The 19,795-nt window shown below is 41.4% G+C and overlaps 1 protein-coding gene across 1 annotated transcript in view; it reads right to left on the bottom strand.

Moving 5' to 3' along the window:
* LOC122798797 (zinc finger protein 320-like) overlaps positions 1 to 5,626 on the bottom strand; it is a 166,384-nt gene extending 160,758 nt beyond the window's left edge. Inside the window, exon 1 of the mRNA XM_044067910.1 lies at positions 5,491 to 5,626. Within this exon, the coding sequence (XP_043923845.1) occupies positions 5,491 to 5,502 (12 nt within the window). The 5' untranslated portion in view covers positions 5,503 to 5,626. The remainder of the gene's footprint in view (positions 1 to 5,490) is intronic.
* Between the last annotated feature and the right edge of the window lie 14,169 nt (positions 5,627 to 19,795).

Here is a 19,795-nt window from a genome sequence, read left to right as displayed (position 1 = left end):
TAATTATTATAGTGTCAAATACTGCTTTTATCTATTATCTTAAAATAATCTTGTATTACTTCTCCTTTACTGGAAATAACTCTCAACTGTCCATATTTTCGCAGAATTTCCAGATTTTTGCCTCGTATTTTTGGTCTGTTCCTCATAACATTTAGAAATGAAGTCACTAAATAATGACAGACGTTTGAGTTTCAGATTTCATATAGGTTCACAGGTAGGTACTAGGCTATTGGCCCAAAGGCCTACGTATGCCTAGCTAACAAGGTTCCCTGGCTTACGCCACCCAAGAAAGTTATTTTCCTGTGCCACTGTCAAGCAGAGACACAGAAGTGATCCCCTGTGTATATTTACTATTTCCCATCCACTCATCAAGATTCTTCTTGAAGAGTGCTAATGAAGATCTTTGCTTGACATAGATGGGTAGCCTGTTCCAGAGTATGGGAAGTCTCTGGGACTCCAGCATGTCCTGTTTATTGTGGTGACAAGGTTTAGGTCCCCAGAGCATGTAGTTCGGAGGGATTGGGATTTCTGTAGGTGTAGCATGTCCAACAGCTCCGAGTATGACATAGCTTTATATGTTAGGCAGAGATCACCTCGGATTAGGCGATATGCTATGGAGTAAAGCTGTAGTTTTTGAGGTGGTCAGTGTAGGGCATTTGTTTGAGGCCAGTAATCCTCTTTGTGAGGTACATCTGTGGCCTTTCCAGCTGCTGCAGATGTCTTGTGAGGTACATTCCAAAAGGGGCGTTGTACTCTATAATGGGTCTAATAACTGTCGAGTAGAGGGGAACAATGACCTCTTTTTTCCTGGATGAGAACCCTTTTATGATGAGGTGTGCCACGTAGAAGGACTTTCTGACCACTGTGGCGATGTGACTATCAAAGGAGAGACTACTGTCAACCTGGGTCCCAAGGTCTCTTATCACACATTCGGTATTAAGTAGATTGCTGCCTATGTGGTAGTTCATGGGTACAGAGTTTTTACCAAAGGGGATGACACTGCACTTTTTGGCATTGAGCTTGAGGTAACAGGCATCTGTCTCAGTGAGGCCCTTCTGTAGGATGTCCACATGATTTGGGGACTTGACTATGGCTCCTAGTTTGCAGTCATCTGTGAACTTTGTTAGCCAGAGGCCTTCTGTGTTAGCCTGTACTTCAGAGAAGTAGATACCAAACAGGAGAGGTCCCAGGACGGAACCCTGTGGTACTCCACTTGTCACTGCTTTGGGGTCAGATTTGGAGTCTGCAACTTTTACAGTGTGGGTTCTGTCAGTGAGCCAGTTGGCAACCCATCTTGTGACATAGGGATTTATACCTAGTTTAGTGAGTTTAGCTATAATTCCAGAATAGGGGATGGTGTCGAAAGCCTTGGCGAGGTCAAGACAGGCTGTGTGAACCATCTTACCCTCGTCTACGGCTTTGGTGACTGCCTCAAAGAAGTCGATCAGGTTCAGGAGGCATGTTCTGCTTTTACAAACCCGAACTGGGTGGGATCCATAGCTTGGAGGTTACCAATGTCTTTGTTTATGAGTTCCATGGCCTTGCAGACCACGCTCATCAGGCTAATAGGTTCATAGGTTCATAGGTTTATACTAGGCTATCTGCCCTAAGGCATTTATAAGCCTAGCCCAAATTTTTGTGGCTTACGCCACCCCTTATATGAAAAAATACTGTGCCCATTAGTTTGTTGTGCCTCTGTCCAGCAGTGACACAGAGATGATTCCCGGGGTAAACCTACGATCTCCCATCCACAGGTCTAGATTTCTCTTGAACAAAGTCAGCGAGGTGCTCTGCCTCACATGGACCGGGATTTTATTCCACAGCATAGGGAGTCTCTGAGTGATAAATCTATCCCTCCAGCACGTCCTATTTATATCCGTGCTAAGGTTTAAGTCGCTTGCTCTAGTGGTTTTGGTGGATTTGGATTTTTTGAGGTGGAGCATGTCCATTAATTCGCGGTTGGACATGGCCTTGTATGTCAGGCACATGTCACCTCTGAGCAGACGGTATGCGACTGAATAGAGCTGGAGTTTCTTCAATCTGGCAGCATATGACAGATTTTGGAGTCCCTTTATCCTTTTGGTGAGGAACTTTTGGGGTCTCTCCAATTGCTGCAGATGTCGGGTGAGATACATCCCGAATGGGGCATTGTACTCGATCATTGGTCTGATAAGTGAAGAGTACAGGGGAACAATAACCTCACTAGATCTGGATGTGAATCCCTTCATGATCAGGTGGGCAATGTAGAAGGTCTTTCTAACCACTTTAGCAATGTGAGTGTCAAAAGAAAGGCCACTGTCAACCTGGGTCCCCAGGTCCCTGATAACCTCTTCTGTGCTTAGTGGATTGCCACCTATATGGTAGCTTGGGGTTACCTTGTTTTTCCCGAAGGGTATGACTATACATTTTTGGCGTTTAACTTCAGGCCATGGCTCTGGCACCAGCTATCTGTTTCCGTGAGTCCCTTCTGAAGGATATCCGTGTCTGATGCACTTTCCACTATGGCCCAGTTTGCAGTCGTCTGCAAACTTTGTCAGCCAAAGTCCTCCTATGTTGGCCTGTACTTCTGAGAAGTAGATGCCAAGCAATAGGGGGCCAAGGACCGAGCCCTGTGGGACACCACTTGTGACCGGCTTGGAGTCTGACACAGCGCCAGCAACTCTAACCCTGTGGGTTCTGTCCTTAAGCCAGTTTGCAACCCATCTTGTGACATATGGGTTTACATTTAAGCTGGTAAGTTTTTCTACAATACCCGAGTGGGGTATTGTGTCGAAAGCCTTTGCAAGGTCAAGGTAGGCTGTATGGACTGCCTTTCCTCATCAATGGCCTTGGTGACTGTTTCAAGAAGTCGACCAAGTTCAAAAGGCATGATCTTCCCTTGACAAAGCCAAACTGGGTCGGGTCCAATGTCTGCAAGTCCCCTATATCTTTGTTTATGAGCTCCATTATGATCCTCTCCATAGCTTTGCAGACTAGACTTGTTAAGCTTATGGGGCGGTAATTACCAGGGTCCGTAGAGGCCGCCTTTGTGGAGTGGGACAACAGTTGCCGTCGCCACTCCTTGGGCACGTATCCTGTGGTAAGGCTGAGATTAAACAGCTGCCTTATGTGCAGGTTTAATTCCTCATTTAGCTCGTGTAGCACACAGCCGGGGACACCATCCGGTCCCATTGATGCTGTGTTTTTAGCTTTAGAGAGAGCAGCTTTCACCTGCGCATTTGAGATGTCCGGGAGGCTACACTCGGCTGGGATAGTTATCTCTCCTTTAGGGGGGGGGTGAAGTTTGCACTGAACCTGTCTGCCAGTATGTTGGCAATGTCTGTGGGTTCAGTGATTTTTGTATCATTTTGGACTAATTCTGAGCATATCTGGGAGTTTCCACCCAGGTTCCTAACATAGCTGAAAAAGGCCTTATGATTGTCCTTTGAATCCATGGCAATTTTTCTCTCAAAATTGGCCTTAGTTGATTTTATGAGTGCTCGTATTTTTTACTAATAATGATCAGGGTGACTTCCCTTTTATGGATTTTGTTCTATCATGTAATAGCTTTCTCCTCTTATTGTAAAGTTTGTTAATGGCTGGGGTCCACCAGACTGGACGTTTGCCCTTTGTGGAAAGAGTCTTGGTTTTATTTGGGATTGCCTGATCCATGCAGTCCTGGAGGTGTTCATAGAAGGCATTTGTAAGGGCTTCCGCAGCTTGGGTTGTGGTTTCCACTGGCTCAGGGGCCTTGAAGGATACCACACCAGTCTTGAGTAGTGTGAAGTTTGCTTTAGAGAAGTTCTTCACTATGGTCTTTTTGTTTGGGGTGGGGGGATGTGGATTTCCAGTGAGATTAGTTTATGATCAGATCTCACCAATGAGGGATATACTTCGGTGTGGAGCATTTTGTCCCCATGTTTGTGACAATGAGATCTAGTATATTTTCTCCTCTCATGGGAACAGTGACTAGCTGTTCCATGGCATTTGAATTTATGAACTCCAGGAACCATTGGGCTAGAAAGTTAGGGCTTGAGTAATGTTCCCAGTCTATATTCGGGTAGTTGAAGTCACCCAATATGATGGTGTTTGGAGATACATTTATACCCTCCAGTGTCTTCAGGAAGGCTGTGTGGGGTTCCTGAGTTTGAGAGGGTGGCCTGTAGTATGCTACAATTTGTAGAGCAGTTTTGCCTATGGTTAGTTGCACCTGGATGGTTTCCGAAGCTTCGTGCGTTGCCACCAACCTGGAGGTGTGGGTATCCTTTAGGTCGATAGTTCCCAGGATCAGTGGTGGCTCCCCCTTTGTGGAGTGGGATAGCTGTTGCTGTGTGCCACTCAGTGGGCACAATGATGCGAGGCTATTATTGAACACGGTGCTTAAGTGGGGATCCAGTTTGTTCTGAAGTTCATGTAAAACGCAGCCTGGGATGTTGTCCGGTCCCATGGATGCTGTGTTTTTGGCTTTAGAGAGTGCAGCTTTTACCTGCGTAGTTGTGATTACAGGGACTCTGCATTCTTCCTGTATAGATATGGGCCCTTTAGGGGGTGAAATTAAACAACTCTGGCAAGGATCAAACCAAGGACCCTGCACACCCTAGACAAACCGATATACCACTAAGCCATGACAGGTACAAATAAATAACCTCTACAAGACTCGAACCCAGTACCCTGCACACCATAGCCAAACTGATTTACCACTAAGCCATGTCAGACATTCAACAAAGCATCCTTCAGAAAATACATGCTAACTCAAAACCTTTTATTCTAGCAACGTTCTAAGTTTATAAGAGCAATATTTAAAATCTGTCCGTTTTTTGTTTCCTCTTATTTTTGGCTTTGTCCTAATTTCTTGTGCTAAGTGTTGAGAGGTATAAGTAAACTACAATGTAAAATCTTATCTATGCACATCAGAAGTTATCAATGGCTACATAGCAGTTCTTTATGACATTCTTAATTCAAAATTAATTGCACAATGAAATCAATGCTAAATACACTCTTCAAAGCACTATGCATTATTAATTGGTGATACTAAATTATTAATGCCATGCCAAACATTTGACATTCCCAAACACTTGGTTCTATGCCACTCTGAAATTCTTATTTAAATCATACAGATTATCTAATTAAGCACAGAACAACAGTTTTCAGCACATGCCCTGTGACATCTGCATTTTTTTTTTTTTATTTCCAGCTTAACACAAGCCTGATTCTGTCCCCATCTATTTATATGGTGGGGATTCAGCTGCACATGAAAACAAAACATACAACACATGATTAGAATTACAAAGCATATTTACTACCCATGAACTGATTCCATCTGCAACGTTTTGTGGCTCAGAATTCCTTACATACAGCTCCAATCTCCCCTACACCTGCCCCCACCCCAATCAGACTAAACTACACCACTTGCAAATATGAGACCTACTGCCTCTCATATTACGAAATTAGAAAAAAAAAATCCATCAGTCCACAGAAAGTAAGCTTGCCCAGCAACAAAAAAATGCTTACCTCCAACTTCATGGTCCTCCAACTCAGACTTCAGTCCCACAAATATTACTGTTAAGGGACTCGGGGAGTTAAAGTGTTACTACAGTCTTCTGCACAAAAACAGATACCTTCGCTGACTTTCAAATAAGTAACACCAAATAATTTCCTATTCACCATGTCCTGTGCACCTGGGAAATGTGTCCCCACATCAATGATTAATATTTATAAGTAGCAAGAAACCTGGAAGAATGCGGGGCTTATTTAAATATTTCATGAGACAGGCTGGTACAGCCACAATGTATTCACTCACCTCTGTTAGGAAGACCAGTTTACTATGAATCTTTGCTTTTTAAGCTGCAGAACAAACCAGGCTCCATACACGCATTTTCATTTAGTCTCTTGTGTTTCTTATTGTTGCATACTGTGTACACTGGAACATGATTTTAATAGATCTGCAGTTCTTTTTCAGGTGCTCTGCCAAATAAGTATACTTATGGCTTAGTACAACACAGATCTAAGAGGTCTAACATGAAATGTAAGACTAGTCCTGCTCACTTTGTATACAGTATAAAAGGCAAGGTACTCTGTCCTTTCTCACAGCTAAGGTATACCTACATAGTAGGTTCCTCTGAGAATCACTATAGCATCATTTACCACTGTTCACAGAAACACAGGTTCTGATTTTCAGATAAGGACTGCCTGGTTGATTCGTCTGTTCATTCCCCTCTACTTTAAAGGACCGGTACATGAAAAAAGTGAAAAAAAAAACATATATATTTAATGTTTTCTTGTAGTTTTAGATTATGCAAACCTGCCTACAGCAAAATAAATAGTCATTACTAATTTTATATTTTTTAGGCCTGAATGCCTTCATGGGGGCAGACATCCTCATGAGATGTTTTCCCTTGGAAAGATAAATGTGTCTCACAATATATTGTGAGAGCACTGTTCACGAGAATAAGCCACCCATCTGTAAATTGACAGAATATAGTTCCATACACTTTGAATGGAAGACCTGAAAAAAATGCTAACTTTGAGAGCCCTCAGAACAAATGTTATTGAATAGGCTGCAATGAGTCTTACAAATGGTTTTCCTACTGTGTCTAGTAAAATAAACATTTTAAAATGCTTTCTTGCTGTCACATACATATAATTATCTTTGCATAGTAATTCTGTTATATCATGAATTGAACTTTATTTCATGCAAAACTTTATGTAACGATGAAATGCTTCTGTGTTTTTCTTTTTTTAACGGTGCTTTCACAAGCCTCTGATTTGACCTTTGGCTTCTGCTGCATTTTACTCACCTTAGTTTCATACTTTCTGAAAACCTGCTCTCAACTTGTCAGTACCAACGTAAGGGACAAAGGACACAAATCAGACACTTTTTACATTTCATTACTGGAATGCAGACAAAAACAACAAGAGTATATAAATAAACCTGAATGCTCTGAAATTGAAGTCTGTTAGTGTAATGAAGGTCATTATTTGATAATTATAGCTCACTGTCTCTTTTCATAAAGCATCAGAGATTGTAGGAGGTCTGGGCAAAATCATGGGTTCCCCGTTTCCTTTCTCCCATTTTCTGCCTTGTCCCTTTCTGCACCTCTAACTGTACATTTTGCAAATATAAAAATGGCAATTAGTCTTACTGTACTCACTCTGTATATCAGAGTAGTAGTAACACAGAACTGCCTTCTAACAATCTACGTTTCACTTCATTGCATTCATTTTATTGTACCCACTGTATCTGCCTGAGCTGCTCATTAAAAATGCCACCATCAGTGCTCTACCCAGGTAATAAAGAATAAATAACAATTAAAAAAGACTCTGGAGCTGAGTGGATATACTACATCTGCTTGGATACTGTGAACCAGTCATGACTCATTAATCAAAAATGCTAAAGTACTAGCGAGACCGTGGTCCGGTGCAAAGGAAATGTACCCTGTGGAGATAAAAAATAATGTGTATGTATTTATATCTATCTATCTATATATATATATTTTTTTTTTTTTTTTTTTTTTTTTTTAACATTTGTTAACCAGGAAAGTCCAACTTGGAGCAAAGCCAATTTTCAGTGGAGGCCCAGGGAGAAACACTCCAGACGCATGTCTTTGTAACATGGGAGGAAATCAGAGCACCCAGAGGAAACCCACATGAATGCAGGGACGACATGCAGACTCTGCAAAGAAGGCACCCCAGCCGAGAATCGAACTGGAGAACCCCTTGCTGTGAGGTGACAACGCTACCTCTGCATCCACATACACATATATGTTAGGTTAGCCATCATTGAAAATACAGTATTATCTTTGCATAAGTCTAGAAATGCAGCCATATTAATGCAGGCTTGACAGTTTACATAAAGTTTCAATAAATTACTGAAAATAACCTTCAGTCAGGAACATTGATAAGAACAGAATGTGCTGTACATTTCAGTACAAACACGTCTTGTTTGTATGCTACAAGGCTTGGGAACCAAGGCTAAACTAAAGAGGAATGCAGAACAGGGTTTTGGTATTATTAAGAAATACTTCAGACACAGTCAGAGAAGTCAGTTAGTTTTGCTTGGATTGACATACAGAAAAGATAACATATCCAGCATTCCATACTGTGAATTAGCTTTTGGACTGATATGCAAAAAGGGTCTTTTGCAGTGCAGAGACTTGAGCCTGAGTACAGAAATTAGGTCAAATATTCAGACTATTCAGGAGGAAACGACTGTTTCAGTTGATATTATTCAGGAGAATCAGAATATATGTGCAGAAACTTTGGCTATATCTGTTAGCACTATTATTGTTATCCAGCCATCCAGAATTTCTACAGACTGTTATTGTTTATTGGAATTGTTAATGAAGACAGTATTCAGATATTAACATCTAATAAAGCATTATTAACCGAACTACCGTACTTGCAGCGTATGTTTTGTGAATGTACAAAAGACTGGGCCCATAAAGGAGAGGCTGGCACTTGTTCAGCACAGTTCTGGATAATTAACAGATAAAGACTCTTATTCCGTCTCACTTTAGTTGTTTCCCGTTAGATCCAGTATCTTCTTCTTCTTTCGGCTTTTCCCGGTTAGGGGTCGCCACAGTGGATCACATGTCCGCTCATGATTGGCAGTGGAGTTTTACAGTGTCGAGTTGCCAGCCCGGCACCCAACCTTCCACAGAAGGCACACACACACACACACTCACACCTAGGGCCAATTTAGAGTGTCCAATCCACCTACAGCATGTCTTTGGGATGTGGGAGGTAACCTGAGCACCTGGAGGAAACCCACGCAACCACAGGGAGGGCATGCAGACTCCGCACAGAAGGCACCCCAGCCGAGGATCTAACCAGGGAACCTCTTGCTGTAAGGCGACAACGCTAACTGCTGTGTCCAGTATACTACAGTATTATCAGTTCTTTTATATATAAGTGATATGGTCTTTGCATTGAATTCTGTTCGATATAAAGTAATTTGAAGCAACATCAAAGTATTGGCCAGGCACCTTGTCAGCGAAGGTATGTCATGGAACCCATACATATTAAAATAGAACACTTAATCTAAAGTGAACAAATGAAATGTCATTAATTCAGAAATTAATGCATAATGTTTGCATCTGAATGACTACAGAATTCATAATGTGTGAAGACAGTTGAATAACAAACAACCTGTATCTGATGTGAAAGGTGTAACACAGTGACAGTAAAGAGACTGCAGACATCAGGACTCCTAAGTTCATGGTTTGCTTGGGGTTTGAAATAAAGACAAAGGAAAAGATGGGATAACAAAAAGTAATGCACTGGCAGTTACGTGTCAGCTAGACATGGCCCCTACACATGCCTTAATTGTGCTATCTGATGACAAAGAACATTATCATGGTGAGACAAGTAGAACAGAAGAAATATGAGCATTGTCATCAGCTTCTGGCATTGCAAAAGTACCCACTAAACATTGTCCAGAAAAACATTACCTCTCCCATCACAACAAGGCTTAGAATTTATTTATGTTGTTTATGCTATCAGCTATCCAGTTACTATATCATGTACATCACAGTATTTCTAACAAGCACATGCACACACAAAATATATTTTATTACAGACAAACATAAAAACATTACCTCCTACCACAATAATTTGTAGAATTTACTTAGGGTATCAGCTATCCTGTTACTAGACCATATACATCACAGTATTTCTAACATGCACATGCACACACAAAATCTACGTGTGTGTGTGTGTGTGTGTGTGTGTGTGTGTGTGTGTGTGTGTGTGTGTGTGTGTGTGTGTGTGTGTGTGTGTGTGTGTGTGTGTATATATATATATGTATATATATATATATATGGAAAACTTGAACTACAAATAGTTGAGACCATAAGATCAAAGCTTTGATACCTCAAAATTGTAATAAAAAAATAAAAACAAATTTTACGTTTTTGTAAGGGGTCAAGTCCCCTTGCATCTCCCACACCCCCACACCTCCTTCTAAATGAATATGAAAATGAAGTTTCAAAACTTTGATCTTATGGTCTTCAAGTTTTGAAACTTTGAGATTGTGAAGTGAATCCATATATATATATATATATATATATATATATATATATATATATTTATATATATACATATACATGTATACACACACACACATACACACACATAAATATATATATATATATATATATATATATATAAATACATTTATATATATATATATATATATATATATATATATATATACAAACATATATATATATATATATTTATATATTTACACACACGTGTGTGTAAATATATATATATATATATATATATATATATATATATATATAGAGAGAGAGAGACACACACACACACACACACACACACACACACACACACACACACACACACACACACACACACCTATACATACACATATACAGATAGATAAATATAGATAAAGATACACATGTAAGCACAGACACACTCGTGTAATTATCAGCATATTCCTTTTGTCTGTTTAGAAAGAAGACAAACAGATCTATTTGAGGTGTCCCCCACATCAAGATAAATTCCAGGAATACCTCTGAACTGAGTTTCTAGTCACAAGGATCTGTCCAAGATTTGCTGATGTTGTCTGCCACTATGTTTTGCTCTAACAGTATGTAAGATGCCTGAAGAGTTAGGGAGGTCAGAATAGATAACTCCCAAGCAATTATTGCCACTGGCACAGGGTGTATGACTTGGTATTCTGTTGTCTAAGTACCACATCACTGTGGTGTTCTTGTCTGTAATCACCTAAAGAGGGCTTGGTTTCCAAAGATGATGTTCAGCTTATATAGACTGAATTACAGCCAGTATTTCTTTGTCATTTATATGCTTTGATCTGTTCAAATTGTCTCACAGACCTTATACTTTACTAAACTGGAAACTGCAACCAAAGTGAAATCAGACGAGTCTGTCAGGACTGACTGTTTTGGGGTAACCTGGAATTGAGAAGCATCTGATTCTTCTACCACAGAAATTCTAACTTTACAAAGTCCAGCACTAATGCATGGAGCTATTGGGGGACAGGTACTGGGTCCAAGTTTTTGAGGAACCACTGAACCTTTGTTATGTGCAGTCTGGCAAATGGTATCACTGGGATTGTAGAAGCCATAAGGCCTAGTATCATAAGGAGTTCTCTGGCTGACACTTGGAACAGACAAGAAAGTTTGGGAATACTTCACACTATGCCCCCACCTTGTCTTGGGATCCAAAGGTTTATTACATGAAAATGTGCATAAGGCACCCTAGAAAAACAATCTTGTGTGACAAAGTCAGGAAGGATTTCTGCGTGTTTATATGAAACCCCAGTTGGGTTAGGTTAGGTGAAAACTTTGTTATGGACGTCTGGCATCTGGGTAAGGACTCTATGCAAATAAGCAAGTCAACTAAATAATGAAAAATGTGGAATCCCTTCAGCCTGCAGTGAGGCACCTCTGGGCAATGCATGTTACAAACACTCTTGGTGCAGTAGGTAGCCCAAAGGGTAATGCAGAGAATGGATAATGTGACACAGATACACAAAATCTTGGTCATCTGCTGAATTTGTCTGCTATTGGAATGTGATGGTAAGCATCCTTGAGATCTATGGTTGCAATAACACTGTGGTCAGACAGCAGTGCTAACATTGACTGGAGGGTCAACATCTTGAATTTTTTAACCTTCATATAGAGATTAAGAAAGGAGAGATCCAAAACTGGTCTTCATGAGTGCACCCTTTTTGGGGACCAGAGACATTCTGTGTGTGTACCTGTTATACTCTCAGTGAATGTCACCCCACAGGTGCCAGTGGTGAGGATTGAGGCTCCTTAATTACTGGCACAGAGGTGGGATATAAATGTGACATATTGTTTGGCAGTGGTGGGTCATCACATTTGGGTGGCAGTGTTGGGATCACCACATCACATATTGGGATTCAGTGATGTGGATACTGAACTTCTGTAGCCTGTAAACAGTGGTCACTAAAGAAAGTGTTTGCACTCCAAAGCAGCCACATGGTAGACATTCAGAGTTTCATATCACAATAGTTGTATTTATTTTTGTTAGCTTATTTTATCAGGGAGAGCAGGCAAGGATGTTGTGACACCTGTGCCCTGACCCAGCAATCAAGGAGCCTCAATCCTCACCACTAACACCAGTGTGGGGTGTCTCATATAGGAGGAAAGGATAACAAATACACACAGTAAAGTGCAATTTCCCTTAAGAGCACACAGAGATCACAGTCAGTCCAGAGCTGGTCACTCTCTTACTTTCCAGGTCCCCAATAAAACTCCCCACTGGCACAACTATAGGGTCTAGATCTCAACCTAGTGGGCAAGCTAAAACCTCTAGCACCCTCTCAGTCCAACCAGTGCTTCGTGTCCCTGCCCAAGTAGCTCACACACGCACACGCACACACACACACACACACACACACACACACACACACACACGCACGCACGCACACACACACACACACACACACACACACACACACACACACACACACACACTTTGAGAAGAGTTTAAATAACCACACAGACACTCCTGGGGAAGGCTGGCACAGGTTCTCCAGCTGTGTCCCCTTTTCCCAGACTATACGGTAGTACCATCTGCCACCACCCACTAATATTCATCAGCTACTCAAAGGCCCTTAAAAGAGTGTCTAATTATTACTGTGCAATATTATTATCCAATTGGTAGTATAGCCCAGGGCTAAAGCTATTGAAGTGGCTTTGTACAATTTTACCAAAGGCATGCAAGTACTCTCAAGAGCTTAAATTATCTCTACAAAAACAGCCACAGCTGAAAATGTTTAAAAATATTTAATAACTGTACTCTCCAGTCCAACTGGTGAATATGGGCATTTTGAGGCAATGTTACAACTGCCTCATGTACACAGACAACCCTCTCCTCCTACCACCAAACACTAATATATGCGAGAGATGCAATTATACAGCCAAACTGGAGGCAAAGCTCTCTCAACCCAAGACTGGAAGTGACAGTCAAGAGGAGAAGGGTAATACTTGCAACACACCACCAGTCTCACATAAACCTAATAAACCAACACAGGCAAATAACACACATGAATACATGAAAACATACTCGGAGGCTCTAAATAAATATCTGCAAAAGCAACAGAGACCTCCAAAGCAGACATCCAAGCAACCTCCACACCCCATCACTAGCCATGAAACACATGCTTCACATAATCATTGTGCCACGCAATCACAGCCCTTAAGGCAAAAACACATACCCAACACACTAGTAATAGGTGACTCTATAGTCAGGCACACTGATGTCCCACTAACTAGGCTGGACAAGGAGAAGGTTACAGTTAGCTGCCTGTCGGGCCCCAGGATCTGCCACATAACACAAGCAAAAAAAAGAACAACCACATTCAGGAGCCAGGAAACTGCTGATTTATTGTCTTCTGGTACCTCGGCTAAAAATAAGCCTTCACAGGAATAATTCATGACAATCAGCAGCATCTTTTTATAATGACTTCAATTAAATAATCAATTGACAAATATATGAGATTTAAAGAGACATCAACTTTACCATAAAAACATATTATATTATAAAGTGAGATTCATCTCCAAATTTAAATCTCTAGGTGCAAGAGTGCCAAAGTTTAATATAAACCTACTTTCCAAATTAAGTAACCTCTGAGAAAAGTTACCATAACGCTTAACATCTGGCTTAGCTAATACACAGAAAAAAAGTGAATCCAACACACCGTTATGAACTGTGATAAAATGCTCAGAAATAGGGCTATCCAACCTGCAATTCCTCACATCACCAATGTGCTCCAGAATACGTATTTTAATTTGACGTTTCGTTTGGCCAATATAACATTTCGGTGGTGCACATCCACAACCCACAATATAAACTACCCCACAGGATTTACAATTAAATCTATCAGTTGCAGTGTATTTAACACCATTAATAAATTCACCTGATAAATTTTTCACCCTAGAACAGACCTTACATTTCCCACACTTAAACATACCAGTATTTTCACTCATAACTCTGGTATTGTAGTTAAGGCTCAAAAGCTCTTTCAAATTCGGGTATCTTCTATATGAAAAAGTAACTTTATTAGGAAATAAATGTCCTATTTCATCACTACAGCAGACTATGGGCCACAGAAAATCCACAACATTCTTCAACATGTTAGAAAATGGAGAGTATTTTGTTACAAAAAATATTTTCTCATCCATATTGTTATACCTATTATCCATATGTCTTTTAGAAAATTGTACATTACTCCTAACAAAATCATTTTTATTCCACACTCTAGTTTCACTTTTTTTAATTAAGTTTTCAGAATACCCCCTAGCTAAGAGCCTACTCTTTATATCATAAAATTCCTCTAGCAGGAAGCAACTTTCAGAGGTGTGTTCAAAGGTACGTTTAAACTCACCATATGGGAGACCCTCAATTAAGTGGGTCGGATGTGCACTACTAGCATGTAAAAATTATTGGTTGCTGTTTCTTTCTTAAAAGGTCTAAACTGAACTTTGTTCTGAATGTCCACATATAGTTGAATATCAAGAAATTGTATATCACTCAAATTCACTTTAAAAGTAAATTCCAAACCAAACTTATTACAATTTAAAGTGTCAATAAACTTCCCAAATTCCGAAATATTACCTCTCCAAATGAAAACCAAATCATCAATGTACCTACAATATAAAATAACAGACTTATGAAAAAATTCAAGAGTGTACATAAAGCTAGTTTCAAAATAGGACATAAACAGAATAGCATATGTAGGGGCAAAATTTGCACCCATTGCTGTGCCTTCTGTCTGTAAAAAAATCTTTTGTTCACGTAAAAAATAATTATGAGTGAGAGCAAATTCCAGTAACAATATAATAAAGGATGTCCATGGTCCTTCACCTAAAATTTTACTAATCGCTTCTAAACCAAAAGGTGTCTTAATGTTGGTATATAAAGCCTTAACATCAACTGTGGCCCAATAATAATCTTTTTCCCATTGCAAATTTTTAACCAAGCCACAGTAATCATTAGTATTTTGAATATGTGATATAACATTATTCAATTCTTTCTTTAAAAGGCTATTCAATAGTATCACAACACTCAGGTCACTCCAGAACAAGTACAGCTACGACTCTGTCATTGTCCATGTTGGTGTGAATGACCTCAGACATACCTCCCTGGACTACATGAAAAGAGACATGGAAGAACTCTCTGATCATGTAGCCCAGGCTGGTATGACCCTGACCCTGAGTAGCATCCTACCCTCACCAAGAATTATGCCACAGTATAAAGAAAAAATGATCAGTTTCAACAACTGGCTAAGTTTCTGGTGTCATTCAAAGGAGATCCAGTATATGTATGCCTGGGATGACATGCTCGACAAGCCCCGTTGCTTCATAAGAGATGACTTGCACCTGTCACCCTTAGGCTTTCAAATACTGGCCAAGGCTCTTGCCACCCCATAGTGCCTTTTTAGGCAAGGCTCAAAAGACAAACCCACCACCATAAACAGCACAAGTAACCAAAAACTAACGGTAATGCTACTCAATACCAGAAGACTAAACCTCAAAATGCATGCACTCGAGGCACTCCTCAATATGGAGAAAATCAACATCTGTGCAGTAACAGAAACCTGGTTTAAGGCTCCTGAGAGCACCCCAGCCCTACCAGGCTATAACTCATACCATATCTTTTGGCCACAGAACCAGGATCGAAACACAAAAGGCGGGGTGTATCCAGATTCATCAAGGGTACCCACACCTCCAGGTTAGTGGTGCAGAACAATGCATCAGAGATCATCCATGTGCAACTAACAATGGGCAAAACTGCAATCCAAATTGTAGCTTGCTACAGATCACCCACCATGACCCAGGCCCCCATTCCGCATTTCTGGAGACACTGGGAAATATGAAGTTCCTACCAAACACCCTAATACTGGGTGATTTCAATTACCCAAACATAAACTGGGAGAACTACTCAAGTACTAACTCCCTTGCCAACGCTTCCTAGAATTTATAAATTTGAATGCCCTGGATCAACTGGTCAACACCCCTACCAGTGGGAACAACATATTGGACCTGGTCATCACCAACATGGGCAACCGCTGTTCCACACCGGAGGTCAACCCCTCGCTGGTTAGATCAGACCATAGACTAATCACTCTGGATATCCACATTCCGCCCCCCACCCCCAATCAAGGAAACCACTGTGAAAAACTTTTCAAAAGCAAACTTCACGTTACTGAAGACCGAGGTGGAAAGGTACACCACCCCCATGCTAAAGGACAACGCTGTCCAAGCTGCTGAAACCTTTACAAAGGCACTCTATGAGCATCTGCAGGAATGCATGGATCATGCTATCCCAAGTAAAACCAAAACTCCCTCCTCAAAGAAAAGGAAACCAGTCTGGTGGACCCCTGCCATGAACAAGCTATACAACAGAAGGAGGAAACTAGTACAGAAAAGGGTAAAATCCCAAGAAGGAATGACAACCCTGATCAGTATCAGCAAGAAACTACGATTCCTCATTAAATCATCCAAGGCTAGTTTCAAAAGAAAAATTGCCAATGACTCCAAAGATAACCACAAAGCATTCTTTAGCTATGTCAAAAACCTAAGTGGAAAATCTCAGATCTGCTCTGAGTTAGTGCAGAATGGCAAAAAATACACCAAACCGACTGATATTGCCAACATTCTGGCAGACAGGTTTAGTGCAAACTTCACCCCTCTCTCACTCCCTAAAGGGCCCATAACCATACCAGGAGAATGTAAATCCCCATCAGTCACTGACACACAAGTTAAAACAGCCCTATCCAAAGCCAAAAACACAGCTTCAATGGGACCAGATGGTGTCCCAGGCTGTGTCTTACAAGAGCTCCAAAATGAACTAACCCCTCACCTAAACACACTGTTCAAACTCAGTCTCTCTACAGGCTACATACCCACAGAGTGGCGCACAGCAACAGTTATCCCACTCCACAAAGGTGGAGCCACAATGGACCCCGGGAACTATCGCCCTATAAGCCTGACTAGCCTGGTCTGCAAGGCTATGGAGCACATCATCATGGTTCATAGGTTCATAGGTTCATAGGTAGGTACTAGGCTATTGGCCCTAGGACCTGTACAAGCCTAGCCAAAAATGAAGAGTGCTAATGAGGAGCTCTGTTTGACATAGATAGGTAGTCTGTTCCAGAGTATGGGAAGTCTCTGGGACAGGAATCTATCCCTCCAGCATGTTCTGTTTATTGTGGTGACAAGGTTTAGGTCCCTAGAGTGTGTAGCTTGGAGGGATTGGGATTTCTTTAAGTGGAGCATGTCCAACAGCTCTGGGTTTGACATAGCTTTGTATGTTAGGCAGAGATCGCCTCTGAGTAGGCGATATGTTTCAGAGTAAAGCTGGAGTTTTTTGAGACGGTCTGCATAAGGCATCTGTTTGAGGCCAGTAATCCTCTTTGTGAGGTATTTTGAAGGCCTTTTCAGTTGTTGTAGATGTCTTGTGAGGTACATACCAAAAGGGGCGTTGTACTCTATAATGGGTCTAATGAGTGATGAGTAGAGGGGAACAATGACCTCTTTTTTTCTGGATGAGAAACCTTTTGTGATGAGGTGTGCCATGTAGAAGGATTTCCTGACCACTTTGGCGATGTGATTATCAAAGGAGAGACTACTGTCCACCTGTGTCCCAAGGTCTCTTATCACACTTTTGGTGTTAAGTAGACTACCGCCTATGTGGTAGTTCATGGGTACAGAATTTTTGCCAAAGGGGATGACAATGCACTTTTTTGGCATTGAGCTTGAGACCATGTCTTTGACACCAGGCATCTGTGTCAGTGAGGCCCTTTTGTAGAATGTCCACATCGTTAGGAGTTTCAATTATGGCTCCTAGTTTGCAGTCATCTGCGAATTTAGTTAGCCAAAGACCTTCTGTGTTAGCCTGTACTTCAGAGAAGTAGATACCAAACAGGAGAGGACCCAGGACTGAACCCTGCAGTACTCCACTTGTAACTGGTCTGAAGTCTGATTTGGAGTCTGCTACTTTCACAGTGTGGGTTCTTTCAGTAAGCCAGTTGGCAATCCATCTTGTGACATAGGGATTTATACCTAGTTTAGTGAGTTTATCTATAATTCCGGAGTGGGAGATGGTGTCGAATGCCTTGGCGAGATCTAGATAGGCTGTGTGAACCACCTTACCTTCATCTATGGCTTTGCTGACTACTTCAAAGAAGTCTATCAGGTTTAGGAGACATGATCTGCCTTTTACAAACCCAAACTGTGTGGGGTCCAGGGTTTGGAGATCTCCAATGTCTTTGTTTATGAGTTCCATGATGATATGTTCCATGGCCTTGCAGATGAGGCTCATCAGGCTAATGGGGTGGTAGTTCCCGGGGTCTGTTGTGCCCCCCCCCCTATGTGGGGTGGGATAACTGTCGTGGTGCGCCATTCAATGGGCACAAAGCCTGAGGTGAGGCTATGACTGAACATGGTACTTAGGTGGGGTGCCAGTTCATTCTGTAGTTCAGGTAGAAGGCAGCCTGGGATGTTATCAGGTCCCATGGATGCTGTGTTCTTGGCTTTAGAGAGTGAAGTTTTTACCTGTGCAGAACTTTGCATTCTTCCAGTATAAAGATGGGCCCTTTAGGGGGTGAGAGGGTGGTAAAGTTAGCAATGAAGATATCTGCCAGGATGTTGGCAATATCAGTTGGTTCTGTATATTTAGTGTCATTGTGCTGTAACAGAGACATTGGGAACCTCCAAACCTTGGAACCTACCCAGTTTGGGTTTGTTAAGGGCAGATCATGCCTCCTAAACCTGATGGACTTCTTTGAGACAGTTACCAAGGCATTAGACGAAGGAAAGGATGTCCACACAGCCTACCTAGACCTTGCAAAGGCTTTTGACACCATTCCCCATTCTAGTATTATAGGCAAGCTCACCAGCTTGAACATAAACCCCTACATCACGAGATGGGTTGCCAGCTGGCTCATGGATAAAACCCACATGGTGAGAATTGCAGGCTCTATGTCCGACTCTAAACTGGTTACAAGTGGCGTCCCCCAGGACTCAGTTCTAGGACCCCTCCTGTTTGGTATATACTTCTCAGAGGTACAGGCAAGCATAGGAGGGCTATGGCTGACCATGTTCGCAGACGACTGCAAACTAGGGGCCATAATTGACTCTCCGGGTGATACAGACACCCTCCAGAAGGGTCTCACTGAGACAGATACCTGGTGTCAAAATCATGGCCTCAAGCTAAATGCCAAAAAGTGCATAGTCATCCCCTTTGAAAAAAAAAAAGTACCCATGAACTACCACATAGGTGGTAATCCCCTAAATACAGAAAATGTAAAAAGGGATCTGGGGTCCCAAGTAGATAGTAATCTCTCCTTTGATAATCATATTGTCAAGGTGGTTAGAAAATCCTTCTATGTGGCCCACCTAATCACAAAAGGGTTTGTATCTAGAACAAAAGAGGTTATTGTGCCTCTCTACTCATCACTCATTAGACCCATCATAGAATACAATGCCCCATTTGGGATGTACCTTACAAGACACCTGCAACAGCTGGAAAGACCACAAAAGTACCTCAACAAGAGGATTGCTGGCCTCAAACAGATGCCCTATGCAGCCCGACTCAAGAAACTCCAGCTGTACTCGGTTGCATACTGCTTACTCAGAGGTGATCTCTGCCTGACATACAGGCAATGTCCAACCCAGAATTGATGGACATGCTCCACCAAAAAAAAAAAAAAAAAAATCCCGGAGAGTCACACGCTCTAGAGATATAAAATTCACCACAATGATAAATAGGACATGCTGGAGGGATAGATTCCTGT

Source organism: Protopterus annectens, chromosome 3.part1, assembly GCF_019279795.1.
Source record: "Protopterus annectens isolate FY-2018-M chromosome 3.part1, PAN1.0, whole genome shotgun sequence".
Taxonomy (NCBI): Eukaryota; Metazoa; Chordata; order Ceratodontiformes; family Protopteridae; genus Protopterus; species Protopterus annectens.
The sequence above is the reverse complement of the archived record's forward strand: the minus strand, read 5'-3'. Positions and strand labels throughout refer to the sequence as shown.